The 20639-nt window shown below is 42.0% G+C and overlaps 1 protein-coding gene across 11 annotated transcripts in view; it reads right to left on the reverse strand.

Moving 5' to 3' along the window:
• MBNL2 (muscleblind like splicing regulator 2) overlaps nt 1–20639 on the reverse strand; it is a 199622-nt gene that overhangs the window by 25470 nt on the left and 153513 nt on the right. For 9 of the 11 annotated variants that reach the window (XM_073569557.1, XM_073569556.1, XM_073569553.1 and 6 more), the window contains exons 4-5: nt 15529–15729; nt 14882–15145 (exon numbers count right to left, since the gene is read on the reverse strand). In XM_073569557.1, coding sequence (XP_073425658.1) covers nt 14882–15145; nt 15529–15729 — 465 coding nt within the window. The remainder of the gene's footprint in view (nt 1–14881; nt 15146–15528; nt 15730–20639) is intronic. The other 2 variants (XM_073569563.1, XM_073569564.1) reach the window with 1 other exon arrangement.

Consider the following 20639-nt stretch of genomic DNA (forward strand, 5'->3'; position numbering starts at 1 on the left):
TTAACCATTGTCTATTTCACAGCTAATATATCATGTCACACATGTACAGAAATCAGCTACCTTCATGGCTCCCTTATCAAAGTCTTCAGGCTGAACATTAATAATGGGAATATTCACCTAACTATGGGGTGGCGCTGACCGTACATTAAAATAAACTAAATGTATCATAATGCTGGGGAACCTCTGAACTAGAAATGTTTGGGTTGTCGGGGGTCTCTACTCATGCGAATAGAGAGGGGTCCCTAATAGGCCATATGGGATAACCCCTTTACAGTCGGTGGAGAATAATAATTGCCACAAACATGCCACAACTAGCTGTAATTTTATGAGAATAAGGCATGCTCCATAAGTGGCACAAATTTAAAGGGCAACTGTCAGGTCCTTTGTGGCAGCCAGGGCAGTCTTCACGTCTGTGCCCAGGATCACTGGTCCGGTATCCTGGGCATATCTTGCTCTTGACAGTCATGACGTCACAGAGTCTATAAGGCACCAAGAGGCACTCAGGATGGCAAGCGGAGAAGTGAAAACTGCTCTGAACTGGCTGCCACAGAGGACAGAATTGGACACAGGGCCAGGGTATTGTGAATCTCTTTGCTCAACTCACCAGGTTTATGCTGCCCTTCCTGAGGACATCATAAGCAGTGACAGTGACCATGCTTCCCGTGATGTGCAACTTACTTGTCAATATGGTGAAGACAAACTTTGTGAGCTCAGGAGTCGTTAGTATTCATGAGCTGTCAGCCATTATCGCCCACCCACTCTGACCGACAGCTATTATTGCGCATAGAAAGAAAGCCATCGATCAGTAGTGGGTGGGGTGCAGCTCATGAATATGGAGGACTCCTCAGGTCATGTGCACCAGTGACAGGACTCTTGAACAGCAGTCAGCTCTTCCTGCAGTTTGACAAACTGATTGCTAAAAAAAGTCACCATATTGACAAGTAAGTGATAGAATGCTGAAGGGTCACTATTTTATGCTGCTCACAGGTAGAGCAGCACAAACCTGCTCAGAGTAGTTTATGGAAATTGAAGAAGTATGGTCTAAAACTCAAGTAGGGCATCTAATTTAGTAACTACACTCTAGTGGAGTGATGTGGGGTGAACAGTAACTCCTTAGAATTGCTAATAGAATGATAGCCCAGAGACTTTTATAAGTAGCAACTAAACACTGCTAGTTAGGATACAGAAACATTGTAGCAACAGTGAGGCACACAACAGCAGATCTGCTCTAAGAGTATGTGCACACGCTGCGGATTGGGGTGCGGATTTGGCTGCGCGGATTTTGTAAAATCCACAGGTCAAAAGACCTGCGGTTTTACCTGCGGATTACCCCTGCGGTTTTTCATCTCCACAATGGAGGAGATGGCAAACCGCAGCGGAATCCACAGAAAGAATTGACATGTTTTTAATATCCATAGGATATTATTGTACTGTACACGGCAGCAAAAACTGCTGCGGATCCGCAGCAGAATCCGCAGCATGTACACACAGCCTTAGGGGTAAGCAAAAAAGTTACCAAAGTACAGCAGTCGCTGGTCACACACAAAGCTAAATTGCATTCCCATATATTCTCCTCTGAAGAGAACTATTTACAATGGTGATATTGTAAAACGGGTCTTTTGCGTAAAGACATTTAATTTACTTAAAGAATTTTTGACATTGATGGAAAAGTTGTAAAGATATCAGTGGCCAACATCTAACAAAGGAAACATTGCTCTTGTAATGGGAAGATACTGTATGTTATAAAAATAGTACCATGTGTGTCGCTAATTTAGGCATGGAGTTAACATCTATACTAAGGTAACATTATGTTGCCAAAAAACATAAACATGGTACAACAATAAGCAATTTAACAGGTGTACAGCTGCTATAGCACTCCCTTTATATTAGAATCATATTAGTATATTATGATGGAATTTAACAGCTGTACAATTATGGCACTCTCTGTTAGGATAGGATTTAGCAGATGTAAAGTTACTGCACCAGCTCTCTGTTAGGGTGGGATTTAGCATATTTACAGTTATGGCTCTCCCTCTATATTAGGGTGGGACTTAGCAGAAGTACTGCTATGGCACTCCCTCTCTAATAGGATGGCATTTAGAAGATGTACAGTTATGGTACTCCCTTTATATTAGGGTGGGATTTAGCAGATGTACAGTTATGGCACTCCCTCGCTATTAGGGTGGGATTTAGCAAATGTACAGTTATGGCACTCCCTCTCTATTAGGGTGCGATTTAACAAATGTACAGTTATGGCTCTCCCTCTCTATTAGGGTGTGATTTAGGAGATGTACAGTTATGGCACTCCCTCTGTATTAGAGTGGGATTTAGCAGATGTACAGATATGGCACTCCCTCTATATTAGGATGGGATTTAGTAGATATACAGTTATGGCACTCCCTCTCTGTTAGGGTGGGATTTAGCATATTTACAGCTATGGCTTTCCCTCTATATTAGGGTGGGATTTAGCAGAAGTACTGCTATGGCACTCCCTCTATAATAGGATGGCATTTAGAACATGTACAGTTATGGTACTCCCTTTAATTTAGTGTGGGATTTAGCAGATAGACAGTTATGGCACTCCCTCTCTGTTAGGGTGGGATTTAGCATATTTACAGCTATGGCTTTCCCTCTATATTAGGGTGGGATTTAGCAGAAGTACTGCTATGGCACTCCCTCTCTAATAGGATGGCATTTAGAAGATGTACAGTTATGGTACTCCCTTTAAATTAGGGTGGGATTTAGCAGATGAACAATTATGGCAATCCCTCTATATTAGGATGGGATTTAGCAGATGCACCCGTATGGCTCTCCCTCTATATTAGGGTGGGATTTAGAAGATATACAGTTATGGCACTCCCTCTCTATTAGGGTGGGATTTAGCAGATGTACAATTATGGCAATCCCTATTAGGGTGGGATTAGTAGATGAATAATTATGGCACTCCCTCTTTATTAGGGTGGGATTTAGCAGATGTACAGTAATGGAACTTCCTCTGTATTAGGGTGGGATTTAGCAGATGCACAGGTATAGCTCTCCCTCTCTATTAGGGTGGGATTTAGCAGATGCACAGGTATGGATCCCCTTCTATATTAGGGTGGGATTTAACAAATATACAGTTATGGCACTCCCTCTCTATTAGGGTGGGATTTAGCAGATGTACAGTAATGGAACTTCCTCTGTATTAAGGTGGGATTTAGCAGATGCACAAGTATGGCTCTCCCTCTATATTAGGGTGGGATTTAGCAGATGCACAGGTATAGCTCTCCCTCTCTATTAGGGTGGGATTTAGCAGATGCACAGGTATGGATCTCCTTCTACATTAGGGTGGGATTTAGCAGATGCACAAGTATGGCTCTCCCTCTCTATTAGGGTGGGATTTAGCAGATGCACAGGTATGGATCTCCTGCTACATTAGGGTGGGATTTAGCAGATGCACAGGTATGGATCTCCCTCTATATTAGGGTGGGATTTAGCAGATGTACAGTAATGGAACCCCCTCTGTATTAGGGTGGGATTTAGCAGATGTACATTAATGGAACTCCCTCAGTATTGGGGTGGGATTTAGCAGATATACAGTTATGGCACTCCCTCACTATTAAGGTGGGATTTAGCAAATGTACAGTTATGGCACTCCCTCTCTATTAGGGTGGGATTTAGCAAATGTACAGTTATGGCTCTCCCTCTCTATTAGGGTGGGATTTAGCAAATGTACAGTTATGGCTCTCCCTCTGTATTAGGGTGGGATTTACCAGATGTACAGTAATAGGACTCCCACTGTATTAGGGTGGGATTTAGCAAACGCACAGGTATTGCTCTCCCTCTATATTAGGGTGGGATTTAGCAGATGTACAATCATAACTCTCCCTGTTTGGATGGGGAATCTCACTGTCTGCAAGCGTCACTGTTGCTTTAGCATTTACATTCAAGTTTTACACAAACAATAAAGAGATGAGATTCAGAACTAACCAATACATAGAGAGACAATAGATAACATAGAAAAACTAAATTCATATCCTAGATTTTCATGTTACACAACAAATGGCCGTACATTGGGAGATCTTTTAATCCTTTAAATGCCAACTTAAACTAATGTGTTTGAATGAATGTATTTACCTTAGAACTTAAAATCAAAGAAACTAAACTATGTTGTAACGTCTGACCAACACATGTCCATGTATATAATATGCAGCCTCCTGAATATAGTGCAGGTGTTTCTATTATAGCTAGCTTAACATATGCTGTGTGATCATTTCAATACTAACAGACCATCTGCTCAGCAGAACAGGTACCTTCAGCAAAGTTACAGTCCTACATCTATAATATCACCAGTTGTAAAGTAAGAAGCATTTTAATATTTATAATCCATGGCTTCCATGTCTCCCTAATGTATTCTTTGCTCTCCTGGCGTCCTGCTTACAGGGGGTGGTGTGCTGTAGAATGATTGACAGTTCGCACCAGCAGAAACGTCGTGGTGCAAACCCTTAATGGTGTGCTAACCCTTAATGGTGTGCTAACCAATGTCCAATATGAGGCAGGTTGGCCTTTGCAGCAGCGGAAGAACACAACTGTACTAGGCTGGCCGGATTGGGAGCTAACAGTGAGCACCAGCGATCCCACCAGCTTCACAGCAACACTCACAAGCTCTATTAGAAAGAGCTTGTACTCACTGAGCCTGTTCAGCAGTCACTCCTAGGTGGAGGAGAGGTGACCAGTAACCTAGGCCACTTGCTATAAACAATAGAATTAAAAATCCCTAAGTTCTTCAGAAAGGACATCATTTTTAGTAACAAGTAGGTTACAAAGATGCTTGTTTTTAAAAGCACTTTGCAATTTTTCCAATTTAATATAATGAGAGTAACCCTTTGATATTGGAGCGGGTCGGGTTTTTTTGTGGTATCCATCATTTAGATGGGAAGAATAGCACTCTATGCATCACTATTCTTGCCATCAAATCTCACCGAATTTGTGACGGGCCATTAAAAATCCTTACAGATACATAAAAAGGCATAAAGTTGGTAAACAGCTGCAAGAAATTACGGTATATGTCTTATGTGAATAGGGACTTGTTTTGGTAAACTGTACCCACATACCATTTCAATAATCCTCTGGACCGTAAGGCATGTTCCTTTTTAGGATTTGGAGTTCTCCTGCTGTATTTTTTTAATTCTTGTGGGCTTAAAATGTTCCATGTTATCCAGAAAACAAATGTTTTCTTTAGCATGACTCAGAAACTGGCAGTCGCAGCGGTGGAACAGCTTACTCCTTCGTTTGCTATAAGGACATGTGGTGTACTTTAGAGAGCAAATCCTTTTCAAGTGTAGGAAAAGAATAATATGGATGTGCGAGAAAGCAAGAATATACCACTGACTGACTGCACACCTACAGAAAGCTGCATTCAATAGAGAGAAATTATCCCATCGGGGTGCAGGAATATGGAGCACTGCTCTTACCATATTAGGCACAATTAGGGATTGTCAGTTAATTCCACACTATCATAATTGTAATGACATAAGGATCTTAGATTTGTGCACTTTTCAATGAAAATCGACAACCTTTTTACTGTTTATACTTAAAGGTGGTGCCAACTACTGGACAATACCTTTTTATTGACTTCAGTGCACCATGTAAAATACAAACGATTAAAGGAGTTGTCGACTACTCAGACAACCCCTGCTCAATCACTATGTTCCCCTCCCCCACCGTAAAATAATAGTAGCTAACCTCACCTCTGGTGTGGGTGCTGTTCCAGCGGCATTGGCACTGGCTCTCACAGGGCTCGTCTGACATTGTAATGTCATGAGATCCTTGCAGCCAATCAGCGGCCGCTTTACTGTCCCCTACTACAGATGTAATTGGCATTCGAAAGGCAGTGAGGGAGCAGCAGCGACTTCCTCTTGTTGTCAGTTACGTCCAAAGGTGGAGAGAACGAAGCAGATGCTGATTGGCTGCAGAGATTGCATGACATAATGTCATGCAAGAGTCGGGACAGCCAGTGCCATTACCGCTGGAACGGCGCCGGCATCGAAGTTGAATATAGCTGCTATTATTTAACTTTGGGGAAGCATAATGACTGAGAAGGGGTTTCTGAGTAGTGGGCAACCCCTTTAATACTTCCAGCAGTCGCAGGGTTCCTGCAATGTTGATGTTGCTATGTTCAGCGGATCATATAGCATTGTTGTGGATCAGCGGCAGTCCTTCAGTACTTTGTAAGTGTGAAATTTTGCTCTGACGTAATAATAAAGACATTGCAGGAATGGTGTCGGAAGATGAGTATCAATTGTTTTAATTCTATATGGGGCATTAAAATGATTAACGCGGGGTTCTCCTGTAGTGGACAACCCCTTTAAGCAACAAAGGCAATACAATCTAGGCACTAGTTATATAGAAGTTTCTGGATGTAGCTTATTCCCTTGACCAGGGGCCTTCTCATGGGCTTCTACTTAGTGTAGGCCCCTACTTAGTGTGGTGCATATTAAATAATCTCTCATAACTATTGAGACGATCACAAACGAGTATATTACACTGCTATAGAACAGTGGTATAAAAAAGGTAAAGTTGGCACATTTGTAAAATGGATTGTGATACTAGGAAAAACCTTGCGCTTGCACTTCCCTACATTCGGACTGGTGACAATCCAGAAAAACCTCCAAATAGAAGAAAGCACGCTGAAAGAAGAAATGCAGTGCGACTTTTGTTGATATCAGTAACATAAGAGTTAAACTTTGCACTAACTGAGATGACAATGGACTGCATTCATCGGCTGATCACAATATGTGTGAGTATGAGTGGCAGCTTTGTGCTTACTTACCCTGGGGAGAATGCTGCTATTATTCAGATATGACACGTCACACATATATGTAAAACGTGTCATTAGCCATTGTCTGCCACGCTAAGATAGACAACGGCCTTTGTATACTAACAAAAGGCTATCAGAAAGAACAGTACAATGGATTCATTGAAATGTACAATCCTGATGGAGGGGAGAGCCTGGACTAACATGTCCAACCTTGGTAAAGATTATTCTTACAGTTATAAATATGGAAACTCTGGCTGATGATGTGCACTGACAAACAAGAGACCTGCTTACAAGACTGGGTGCCATGGACAGAGGCGGATGATCCCTATGATAGGAGTGCACGCCATATTCACACGGATGCATAAAATAATCAAGATCCAAATGGGGGATCTATTGAGAAATATGTACAGTAGATAACATTTCAGTGCTCATTAGTACTGACTACACATTTAGCTTGTATGAATTGCTACATACTAGTGATATTTTTCCAGAACTAGAGCTGGTCCAGCAGTCCTGGAGCCCTGCAAATTGACTACGTGATGGCTTAGAATAGCGTCATCGCTGCAGCGTGATGTACGTGTAGGCCTGCTAATTAAAAGAGCCACGGATGCTAGCAAGTAGGAGACGGTTCTTACAGCTCCCATTCGGGGCCATAGATTACTGATTTAGCCACTGGTCCTGCAAATTAATTAGCATCATGTATTGCAGCACAGCTTGGCTGCTTTTTTCTATTAGACATCTCTTTTTGAAAGAGCGCTGTAGACTGTGCTATTCCTTATAGAGGGTGTAGAGATTTAGCTCGTTGGCAGCGTCCACACAGGGAGATTTATTTACTCCATAAACTCCCAGCAGAAAGTAATAACAAAGCAAAGAGTCCATGCAGACGTAGGAGAAACAGAGCAGTTCAGCTGCTTCATTTTTAAAGTCCAATACTCGGCCTCTTGCAGAGTCTAAGCAACATGCAGGGTCCTCCACCTACATACCCAGACCCAAATACCAGAAGTGTTTGCACCTCTGCTTCCAGACAAGGAATGAACAGCTCCGCTGCACCTCCAGCATTGGAGGGTGGGAATGACTAGTTCCGTCCATCTCATCTAATCATTCCCAACAAACCTGGACCCATACATTGGTCCTATTAACCCTCTCAGGGCCTCCTATCCAGGATTCTGCCAGCTGCTTGTCTACAAGCTATAATAACATAGTATGGTAAGGTCCAAAAGGACACTCCCTTTAACTCCACTGTAAATGAGCATGGGGATAACTGTAGACAAAGATAACAAATGAGCTGGGAACTTTCCTAGAGCCTATGGCAAGTGGACACCACAAAACACAGTGTGAAAACAACCATAGCTTGTATTTTGTGATCTCCCCCCTGAAGTTTGTGCAACAAGTAAACTTAAAATATTTGAAAATATATTGCAAATAAATGAGTTCTTCCCATGATACGTTTACCTTGTCCATACTGTTAAGTGCTACTAGATATGTTGGCTGTATAGAGAAAAAAATATTGTAATACTATGTAAAGGGAAAAGGTATCTTTCATTCTGAAGTAAGTATACTTATCTGTAGTCTTTGGTTTGGTTCTAACACCTACAGACTTAAGGGGGTTTTACACATAGCGATATCGCTAGCAATATCGCTAAAGCATCACCGATTTGGTGACGCAGCAGCGATATCGCTAGCAATATCGCTATGTGTGATACTTACCTCTGACCGGCTCCCCCGTTGTCTGTCGCTGATCGCGCGAGATCGCGCAGCTCCATTTCTCGTCGAGCGCTTTCTGCTGGGCTTCCTGCTGGCGCCGACGAGCGACGCGTGGACGCGGGAGGACGTCAGGATCGCCTCGTCTGAAAGGTAAGTAACGACCGCTGTATCGCTGCTGCATCGCTGTGAGATCTGCCTTCCTTAAGCTGGGTCAATCATCTACCTATAATATTCTGTTATTCGTAACCTTCTATACTGTTACTCACAAGAAAAGCATCCATTCCTTTCTTAAATTCATTCAGTGAGTTGGCCATCACCACTTCCTCAGGAAGAGAATTCCAGAGCCTCACTGCTCTTACCGTGAATAACCCTCTTCTATGCTGGTGCAGAAATTGTCTTTCCTCCAAACAAAGAGAATGCCCCCTTGTTCTTGTCACAGTCCTTGGTACAAACAGTTCATTGGAGAGATCTCTGTATTGCCCTCTGATATACTTGTACATATACACTCACTGGCCACTTTATTAGGTACACCATGCTAGTAACGGGTTGGACCCCCTTTTGCCTTCAGAACTGCCTCAATTCTTCGTGGCAGAGATTCAACAAGGTGCTGGAAGCATTCCTCAGAGATTTTGGACCATATTGACATGATGGCATCACACAGTTGGCGCAGATTTGTCGGCTGCACATCCCTGATGCGAATCTCCCGTTCCACCACATCCCAAAGATGCTCTATTGGATTGAGATCTGGTGACTGAGGAGGCCATTTGAGTACAGTAAACTCATTGTCATGGTCAAGAAACCAATCTGAGATGAATCGAGCTTTATGACATGGAGCATTATCCTGCTGAAAGTAGCCATCAGATGCCTGTTCTTAGCTGAGAGGAGTGGTACCCAGTGTGGTCTTCTGCTGCTGTAGCCCATCTGCCTCAAAGTTCGACGCACTGTGCGTTCAGAGATGCTCTTCTGCCTACCTTGGTTGTAACGGGTGGCAATTTGAGTCACTGTTGCCTTTCTATCAGCTCGAACCAGTCTGCCCATTCTCCTCTGACCTCTGGCATCAACAAGGCATTTCCGGCCACAGAACTGCCGCTCACTGGATTTTTTTTCTTTTTCGGACCATTCTCTGTAAACCCTAGAGATGGTTGTGCGTGAAAATCCCAGTAGATCAGCAGTTTCTGAAATACTCAGACCAGCCCTTCTGGCACCAACAATCATGCCACGTTCAAAGGCACTCAAATCACCTTTCTTCCCCATACTGATGCTCGGTTTGAACTGCAGGAGATTGTCTTGACCATGTCTACATGCCTAAATGCACTGAGTTGCCGCCATGTGATTGGCTGATTAGAAATTAAGTCTTAACACACAGTTGGACAGGTGTACCTAATAAAGTGGCCAGTGAGTGTATATTAGGTCTCCCCTAAGTCTTCTCTTTTCTAGAGTAAATAGACCTAATTTTGATAACCTTTCTTGGTATTGTAGTGAACCAACTCCATTTATCATTTTAGTAGCCCGCCTTTGAACCCTTTCAAGTTCAGTAATGTCTTTCTTGATCACCGGCGTCCAAAATTGCACATAATACTCCAAGTGTGGTCTGACGAGTGATTTGTATAGAGGGAGAATTATGTTTTCATCTCGTGTCCCCAGACCTCTTCTAATGCATTCCATGACCCTATTTGCTTTGGTGGCAGCTGCCTGACACTGGGCACTCCAATTTAGCTTCTTATTGACTAAGATGCCTAAGTCTTTTTCCATGTCTGATTTCCCCAGCAGTTTCCCATTTAGTAAGTAATTGTAGCATCTGTTTCTCCTTCCCATGTGCATAACCTTACACTTATCTGTGTTAAACCTCATTTGCCATTTTTCAGCCCAATTCTCCAATTTACTCAAATCTGTCTGTAGTTGCAAACTGTCCTCCTTTGTGTTAACTACCTTACATAGTTTTGTATCATCTGCAAATACTGATATTTTACTGTGTAAGCCATCCACTAGATCAGTAATAAATATATTAAATAGTAGGGGGCCCAATACACAACCCTGTGGTACCCCACTAGTAACCCTGGCCCAATCTGAGTATGCACCATTAATAACCACTCTTTGTTTTCTATCACTAAGCCAGCTTCCTACCCATCTACACACATTTTCCCCTAGCCCAAGCTTTCTCATCTTACTTACCAATCTTTTATGTGGGACAGTGTCAAATGCTTTAGAGAAGTCGAGATAAATGACATCCAATGATTCTCCTTGGTCCATTTGAGAGCTTACATTCTCATAGAAGCTGATCAGGTTAGTTTGACAGGAGCGATCCTTCATAAATCCATGTTGATATGGAGTTAAACATTTATTAACATTGAGATATTCCATAATGGTATCCCTCAGAAACCCTTCAAAAATTTTTCCCACAACAGATGTTAAGCTTACCGGCCTATAGTTTCCAGGTTCCCTTTTACACCCCTTTTTGAATATTGGTACCACATTTGCTTGCCGCCAATCAAAAGGAACAGACCTTGTTTCTATAGAGTCTTTAAATATAAGGAATAGAGGCCTGTCTATCACATTACTTAACTCCCTTAATACCCGAGGGTGAATGCCATCAGGGCCTGGTGATTTGTCAATTTTAATCTTACTAAGGCGGTTCTGCAGGTCTTCCTGGGTTAGGCAGGTAATACTTAATGGGGAGTTTACATTATCACTCTGCATTTCCCCTGGCAAATCCTTTTCCTGTGTGAACACTGTTGAGAAAAAAGTATTTAAAACATTTGCTTTTCCCACATCGCTCTCCATGATTTCACCCTCATTGTTCTTTAAAGGGCCAACACCATAAATTTTAACCATTTTACTGTTTATATAATTAAAGAATAGTTTGGGGTTTGTTTTACTTTTCTTAGCAATGAGTCTCTCAGTTTCCACTTTTGCTAAATGTATTTGTTTTTTACACATTTTATTTTTTTCTCTATAACTTTTTAATGCTTCTTCATTGCCTTCTTGTTTTAGCTTCTTAAATGCCTTGTTCTTGTTATTTATTGCCCTTTTTACATCCTTATTTAGCCACATTGGTGTTCTGTTCCTAGCCCTTTTATTTCTGTACGGTATGGCTAGCTCGCAGTGGGTGTGTAAAACTGATTTAAATATTTCCCACTTATTTTCTGTGCTCCTATTTTTGAGGACGTTGTCCCAATCAATTCGGCGAAGGTCCTCTCTAAGCTGATCAAACTTTGCTTTCCTGAAATTCAGCGTTTTCGTAACCCCCTTCCAGGGCACCTTACTGAAGGACAAGTGGAATTGTATTATATTGTGGTCACTGTTCCCTAGGTGCCCATCGACTCGTACTTCTGTTATTCTATCTGGCCTGTTGCTTAAAATTAAGTCCAGAAGGGCTGTCCCTCTAGTTGGTCCCTGCACAAGTTGTGACAGATAATTATCCTTGGTCATTGACAGAAATTGGTTTCCTTTCTGGGATACGCAGGTTTCAGTTTCCCAGTCTATGTCGGGGTAGTTGAAGTCCCCCATAATAATCACCTCATTGTGATTTGCTGCTTTGTCTATTTGCTTCAATAATAGATTTTCAGTGGTTTCTGTTATATTTGGTGGCTTATAACAAACCCCTATGAGGATTTTATTACTTTTCCCTCCTTGTATCTCCACCCATAGAGACTCCACCTCTTCATTTCCCTCTTATATATATTCTCTTAGAGTGGGCTTTAAAGTGGACTTTATATATAGACAGACTCCACGTAGTATATACAGTCGTACATATGTACAGTTGTGGCCAAAAGTATTGACACCCCTGCAATTCTGTCAGATAATGCTCAGTTTCTTCCTGAAAATGATAGCAAACACAAATTCTTTGGTATTATTATCTTCATTTAATTTGTCTTAAATGAAAAAACACAAAAAATTGTCCTAAAGCCAAATTGGATATAATTCCACCCCAAACATAAAAAATAGGGTGGACAAAAGTATTGGCACTGTTCGAAAAATCATGTGATGCTTCTCTAATTTGTGTAATTAACAGCACCTGTAACTTAAATGGGGCACCTAACAGGTGTTGGCAATAACTAAATCACACTTGAAGCCAGTTGACATGGATTAAAGTTGACTCAACCTCTGTCCTGTGTCCTTGTGTGTACCACATTGAGCATGGAGAAAGGAAAGAAGACCAAAGAACTGTCTGAGGACTTGAGAAACCAAATTGTGAGGAAGCATGAGCAATCTCAAGGCTACAAGTCCATCTCCAAAGACCTGAATGTTCCTGTGTCTACCGTGCGCAGTGTCATCAAGAAGTTTAAAGCCCATGGCACTGTGGCTAACCTCCCTAGATGTAGACGGAAAAGAAAAATTGACAAGAGATTTCAACGCAAGATTGTGCGGATGTTAGATAAAGAACCTCGACTAACATCCAAACAAGTTGAAGCTGCCCTGCAGTCCGAGGGTACAACAGTGTCACCCCGTACTATCCGTCGGCGTCTGAATGAAAAGGGACTGTATGGTAGGAGACCCAGGAAGACCCCAGTTCTTACCCCGAGACATAAAAAAGCCATGCTGGAGTTTGCCAAAACTTACCTGAAAAAGCCTAAAACGTTTTGGAAGAATGTTCTCTGGTCAGATGAGACAAAAGTGGAGCTTTTTGGGCAAAGGCATCAACATAGAGTTTACAGGAGAAAAAAAGAGGCATTCAAAGAAAAGAACACGGTCCCTACAGTCAAACATGGCGGAGGTTCCCTGATGTTTTGGGGTTGCTTTGCTGCCTCTGGCACTGGACTGATTGACCGTGTGCATGGCGTTATGAAGTCTGAAGACTACCAACAAATTTTGCAGCATAATGCAGGGCCCAGTGTGAGAAAGCTGGGTCTCCCTCAGAGGTCATGGGTCTTCCAGCAGGACAATGACCCAAAACACACTTCAAAAAGCACTAGAAAATGGTTTGAGAGAAAGCACTAGAGACTTCTAAGGTGGCCAGCAATGAGTCCAGACCTGAATCCCATATAACACCTGTGGAGAGATATAAAAATGGCAGTTTGGAGAAGGCACCCTTCAAATATCAGGGACTTGGAGCAGTTTGCCAAAGAAGAATGGTCTAAAATTCCAGCAGAGCATTGTAAGAAACTCATTGATGGTTACCGGAAGCGGTTGGTCGCAGTTATTTTGGCTAAAGGTTGTGCAACCAAGTATTAGGCTGAGGGTGCCAATACTTTTGTCTGGCCCATTTTTGGAGTTTTGTGTGAAATGATCAATGTTTTGCTTTTTGCTTCATTCTCTTTTGCGTTTTTTCATTTAAGACAAATTAAATGAAGATAATAATACCAAAGAATTTGTGTTTGCAATCATTTTCAGGAAGAAACTGAGTATTATCTGACAGAATTGCAGGGATGTCAATACTTTTGGCCACAACTGTATATACTGTACACACTAATAGTAACGGACAAATAGTGTCATTATTAATATCTCAACAACGAATAAACTAAAATAAATTATTAAAAAAAAAATGTTTTTCCACTCTGCAGCCACTATTATATTGTGTGGCAAGTTCAACATGAAAAATTTGGTGAGATGTCCTCTTTAAAGGGGTATTCTCAACATTATCAATGGTTAAAATTACTATGTAATTTATTTCTTTGATCTAAAAATGGAGGTATTTTTACATTAATGCCTACTGCTCCTTACCTAGGCTACCAGCCACTGTTGCAGTCTATCAGATTTGGATGGTTGCAAGGAGTGCAGTGCTTACAATCTCTTTGCTATGGAGCTTGTAGTTACTGCTCTGAAGCTGGCAGGATTGCTAGATCCATCCCACATTAGTAAGCCTGCACTCCTTCAATGCTACAGCGACAAAGCTGCCTCTGCTTGCAGCATTGAAGAGCAAGCAGTCTGAGCCAGGGTGCAACCATGCCAATGGTCCTAGCTGTTAATCAGATAAGTGCTCACTACTCCATGACAAACAGGAAGCTGGGAGGTTGGAGAGCAGTGTACCTCTGAAGTTAGAAGATGATACAACCCCTATAAGACAAGGCGCCCCCTGTTATGCCACCCACTCAAAAACCAAACCGCTATCCCCGACTCTCGCATATGCCTATTCGCTTGGCATATGACCCCCCTCACAGATTGGTTACCCAAATCCCCTAAAACAGGTAGGTTCAGAAAGAAGGTGGATTTAAGATAAAAAAAAGAGTTAAAAGTTGGTGACATTTTCTGTATATAACAGTAAGAGCTGTAGTGAGCTTATAGTACCTGTTCTGCTGAGTGTTGTACAGTACCTACTTCCCACCCTACAAAAACAGATGTTTGGGTGTATGATGCAATTCCTACATGTGAAATAAACTGAGCTGGCTTGCTTCATACATGTCCATGCTGAAGGCGGGTACGTACTTTACTAGCACTTACCATTACGGTTGCAGCTGCAGCAGCTGCTTGTGCTGCTACTGCAGCCTGGTTGGCTTGATGTTGTGCAGCTTTGATTTTGGCCTGCAAATGTGCAGGAGGGTGAAAATATTTGCATTTCTCCCTCATGCAGCGACCCTTAATGTAATCCATACAAACGGTTACAGTGTTATCATTTGTATCAATCATCGTGCTGTCTGCTGGGTGCGCAAAGCGGCAATCAGTCTCTCCCCGTGCACAGTTTCCTCTCTGAAACTCCCTGCATACCTATATAAGACATACAAGGATACATGAATGCACATTTTATACAGCTGCGGTAATGCATACAATGCTAGTACAACACTGAAATTCATGGTTCATAAGAGTGGTGAAGAAAGCAATATACATTGTTGTAAGCAGTGTATTTATCATATGTGCCCATGGACCCCAAATGTAACCCCAGGATCATCAAGACCTCCCCTAGTCTACAAGCATGGAACAGCTAGAAAGCAAGCAAGCAGTACTTAGAAGGGAAGATGGATTGGAGAAGTCAAAAATACACTAAAATGCATTTTTTTTATTTACAGTGCTCTTAACTAATTTTGGGTGGAAGATCTATGGAAGTAACATGAATGCTCAAAAATATTTCAGGATTATGATATAAACTGTACCTCCAATTTATCTGTCCTGAGAAGTTTCTGAGTAGCAGTAGAACCGGCGACGGATACAGGTGGACTTCCAGGAACAATGACAGGTGTAGGGGGCAGTATTTCAGTTGGGACTAATCCAACACCTTGCGTCATCGGAGTAAGATATGGAGCAAAACTAATAGCTGTATTAGTTCCTAATGCTGGAGCTACAGGAAATGTAGGCTGGAAAAGAAATACATTAGTAAGTGCAAGAGAAAAACATACATTTAGAGAATTATGACATTAAAAGTATGAGTAAGATCCAATAGTCCAAGAAGATGAAATACAGATTTCTGTTATATAGTCATCATTTGAGCCAAAAACTTGTTTCTCTGCAAAGGGACCAGGATGACTGATCCGTGTATATGAAAGTATGAATGGGGCCATGTATCATGAGATTTTGAGTGCAGATGTCCTTCCATCAGCAAGGGCATTGAAGATGAAACGTGGATGGCTCTTTCAGCATGATAATGATCCCAAGCACACTGCCAGGGCAATGAAGGAGTGGAATCGTAAGAAGCATATGAAGGTCCTGGAGTGGCCTAGCCAATCTCCACATCTCAACCCCATAGAAAACCTCTGGAGCGATTTGAAAGTCCATGATGCCCAGCGACAGGACCAAAACATCACTGCTCTAGAGGAGATCTGCATGGAGGAATGGGCCAACATACCACCAACAGTGTGTGCCAACCTTGTGAAGACTTACAGAAAACGTTTGACCTCTGTCATTGCCAACAAAGGATATATGACAAAATATTGAGATGAACTTTTGTTAAAGGGAACCTATCACCTCTTTTTGCCGCTATAAGATGCGGCCACTGCTATAATGCTGTAGATAAGCCCTTGGTCCGACCTGCAAGATAGGAAAAATAAGTTTTATTATATTTACCCGGGGGGCGGTCCGATCCAATGGGTGTCGCAGGTCCGGGTCAGGCTCCTCCCATCTTCATGCAATGTCGTCCTCCTGCTTGCTTCGTGTCACGCTCCTGCGCAGGCGTACTGATCTGCCCTGTTGAGGGCGGAGCAAAGTACTGCAGTGCGCCGGCGCCGAGAAAGGTCAGAGAGGCCCAGCGCCTGCGCACTGCAGGAGCGCGACATGAAGCAAGCAGGAGGACGACAACGCATGAAGGTGGGAGGCGCCGGACCTGGACCTGAAACACTCATTGGACCGGACCACATTGGACCGCCACCCCCGGGTGAGTATAATAAAACTTATTTTTCTTATCTTGCAGGTCGGATCAGGAGCTTATCTACAGCATTATAGAATGCTGTAGATAAGCCTTGAAAGGCAGTGGCCACATCTTAAAGTGTCAAAAAGAGGTGACAGGTTCCCTTTTCACCTTGTCTGATTTGGCAAGATTTATTTTGCAAATTATAGTGGAAAATAAGTATTTGTTCATTAACAAATACTTATTTTCCACTATAATTTGCAAAATAAATCTTGCCAAATCAGACAAGGTGATTTTCTGGATTTGTTTTCTCATTTTGACTCTCATAGTTGTGGTCTACCTATGATATCGATTACAGGCCTCTCTCATCTTTTTAAGTGGGAGAACTTGCACAATTGGTGGCTGACTAATTACTTTTTTTCTCACTGTATTCTGACTGATAAGAGAAGCTTTGCTAATCTTCTTGTAACCTTCACCTTTTTTGTTTCTTTCTCAGGTCTTGTGACATTTCTCTTGCATGTGGTGCCATTGCTGACAGCTTTAAATGAGAAGTTTTCTTTGTTAAGTAATACCCTTTCATAGTCCACTGTTAGCTGGACACCTGTTTAATGAATAATTACACTAATCTGTGGTTGAATTCTTGCTAATTATAATCTTATAATCTAAACTTTTAGCTTTGCTCCTAACCTAAAACTTTGATTGGGATGTACTCATTTTTGCAACATGATCTTGGATTAATTTGTTAATAAAATTACTTTTTTGGGTGTGCAAAATAACAAATCTTGTTTGCAATCAATGGCCCACATTTGTCTGAGTATTTTGTAGTATGGTTACCAACAGAAAATGTTGATTCTGAAAGGACACTAAAAGGTTATCTGACATATCTGTTGGGGTGTACTTATTTGTGCTGAACACTGCATATGTGTAGTGATATACTGTATACTACTCATAAAAATAAAGGTAACACTAAAATACCACATCCTAGATATCACTGAATAAAATATTCTAGTTGCCAATCTTTATTCATTACATAGTGGAATGACTTGAGAACAATAAAACATAAAAATGATCAATGTATATCAAAATTAATATCCAATGGAGGTCTGGATTTGGAAGGATACTCAAAATGGATAATCAAATTACAGGCTAATCCAGCTTCAGTGGAAATGCCTCAAGACGAGGAAATGATGCTCAGTAGTGTGTGTGGCCTCCATGTGCCTGTTTGACATCTCTACAATGCCTGGGTATGATTCTGATGAGGCAGTGCATATTCTACTAAGTAATCTCCTCCCAGACCTGCATTAAAGCATCAATCAACTCCTGGACAGTCTATGGGGCAACAAGGTATTGGTGGATGGAAGGAAACTTGATGTCCCAGATGTGCTCAGTTGGATTCAGGTCTGGGGAATGGGCAGGCCAGTCCATATCATCATTGCCTTCTTCATGCAGGAACTGCTGGCACACCTCAGCCACATGAGGCCTAGCATTGTCATGCATCAGAAGGAACCCAGGGCCCAGTGCACCTGCGTATGGTCTCACAATGTGTCTGAGGATCTCATCCCGGTACCTAATGGCAGTCAGGCTACCTCTGGCTAGTAGATGGAGGACTGTGCGGCCTCCAAAGAAATTCCTACCCACAACATTACTGACCCACTGCCAAACCGGTCATGCTGAAGGAAGTTGCTGGCAGCAGAACGTTCTCCACGGCGCTTCAGACTCTGTCACATGTGCTCAGTATGAACCTGCTCTCATCTGTGAAGAGCACAGGGTGCCATGTTGAATTTGCCACTCTTGGTGTTCTCTGGTAAATGCCAATCTCTCTGCAGGTTGTTGGGATGTAAGCACAACACCCACTGTTTTTGACAGTTTTAGCAGACACTTGAATGTTAGTGGCCTGCTGGAGGTCATTTTGAAGGGCTCTGGCCCTGGCCCTCCCTGCAAAAAGAAGGTAGCGGTCCTGCTGCTGGGTTGTTGCCCTCCTACGGCCCCCTCCATGTATGCAAAAGTGACCAAAACAACAGCCAAAAAGGATGAGAACAGCGAAATGGTCTGTGGTCACATTTATAGAACCACTCGTTTATAGGGGTTGTCTTGCTAATTGCCTATCATTTCTACCTGTTTTCTGTTCCATATGCACAACAGCAGGAGAAATTGATTCACAATCACTGTTGCTTCATAACTGGACAGGTTGATTTCACAGAACTGTGATTGACTTGGAGTTACATTGTGTTGTTTAAGTGTTCCCTTTATTTTTTTTTGAGCAGTGTACTCGTATATTCCCATTATAGTCATAGGGTGCAAAAATACAATGGACTGTGTAAAAAAAATAAGAAAAAGGGATTGATAACAGACTAGTAACTTGGTTGTAAACATGTAAGAGGCCAAGATGGTTCAAGACATGTGTCACTTGATCTGTCTTACCTTATGACTAGAGGCACGGGTCAGTTTTACAAAATTTTCTATCTTTTACATACAAATTGTTTCATGTCTAAAGCATTAAGCTAAAACACCCACTTTGCTAGCATGTGTGATTCATTTACTGTAGTACAATTTTATTTTTTTCCCACACAAACTTACAGCAATAAAGTCATCCATGATTTTTCCCTTGAATTTTACTCTTCAAATGATACAAAGGACTGTTTGGACATTATGATCCACTTTTGTATCTAATGATTTGGCCATATACAGTATGTCTACCCATCTGCCAGCTGTTTTTGTCTCATGTCTTTGACCAGTGTAAATGTGTTCCAGGAATAAACACAGATAGTGTACCCTAAGGTTAGGCCATCAGTGAGTGATCAGTGGGGTCGAACTCTGTGACCTTACTAAGCATCAGAATGAGAATCTCTACATGTGACCCTCTACCCTGGGGCTGAATAATAACTAGATATTTCTTATGTATAGTTAATCTACCTGGTGGCCTCCATTTTCCTCCCGTGGCCTCCATCACTTGGATTGGCATTCCATTCCTCTTACTTCCATTATGATTACCACAGTGGCGCAAAGAGTACAGTATTAAATCTAAACCTTCCATATCTTTCCTAACCCAGAACAGAAAAGGCAAAGGTAGCATGGTTTCGGCTTATCATTGAACATAGTGGCACGGCTATAGCGACCAGCTTGGAAGCAAAAGGAATGGAATGCTGATCTAAGCAAAGCAGGCAATCGGAGGCAAACTGATGGCACAAGATAGGGGAACAAACATGAGAAAAATATAGTTATTTTCTGTGCCATATTGTAGGGTCTCTAAGTTATCCTTTATCCATAGGATAGGGGATAAGGTGCTGGTGGCTAGGAATACCAGCAATACGGAGATCGGGGCACTTGAGTCTGTGGACTAATCTCTCTAGAGCTCCATCTTGAACACAGCAGAGATATGGATACTTGACGTCTGTTCCATTCATTGTCTAGGCAAAATCCCAGCTATTTCAGGCAGGATATAGAGAATGAAGAAAGCAGACGTCGAGCATGTGCACATCCACTCCATTAAAGATGGGGCTCTACAGAGACCAATTCCTGTGATCAAGAGCCTGATCTCATAATAACAGAGAGTCCCAGCAGTCAGACCCACAGTGCGAAGATAGCTGTTGCCTATCCTGTAGATGGGAGTATATTAAAGAGAACCTGTCATGTCCAAAAACTTTATTTACTTGCAGATATCTGGTTTATCTGTAGGTTAATAGTGTTGAAATCCTTACTGGACCAGCAGCTACAGGGAGAAAATTAACTTTCATTCTGCTCGCGTCCAGTCCACCACTCACTACACAATGAGCGTGGCTGTAATCACTCCCTGTCACCTTGACTGACAGCCACACATGCTGCAAAGCAGGCTGTCAATCAAAGTGATGGGGAGTGATTACAGTTGTGCTCAATGTATAGTATAGTTGAATATCAATATTTAATTTATTAATATTAATATTTTGG

The sequence above is a fragment of the Dendrobates tinctorius genome, unplaced genomic scaffold (assembly GCF_039654945.1).
Source record: "Dendrobates tinctorius isolate UK_male_01 unplaced genomic scaffold, ASM3965494v1 ptg000026l, whole genome shotgun sequence".
NCBI classification, from domain to species: domain Eukaryota; kingdom Metazoa; phylum Chordata; class Amphibia; order Anura; family Dendrobatidae; genus Dendrobates; species Dendrobates tinctorius.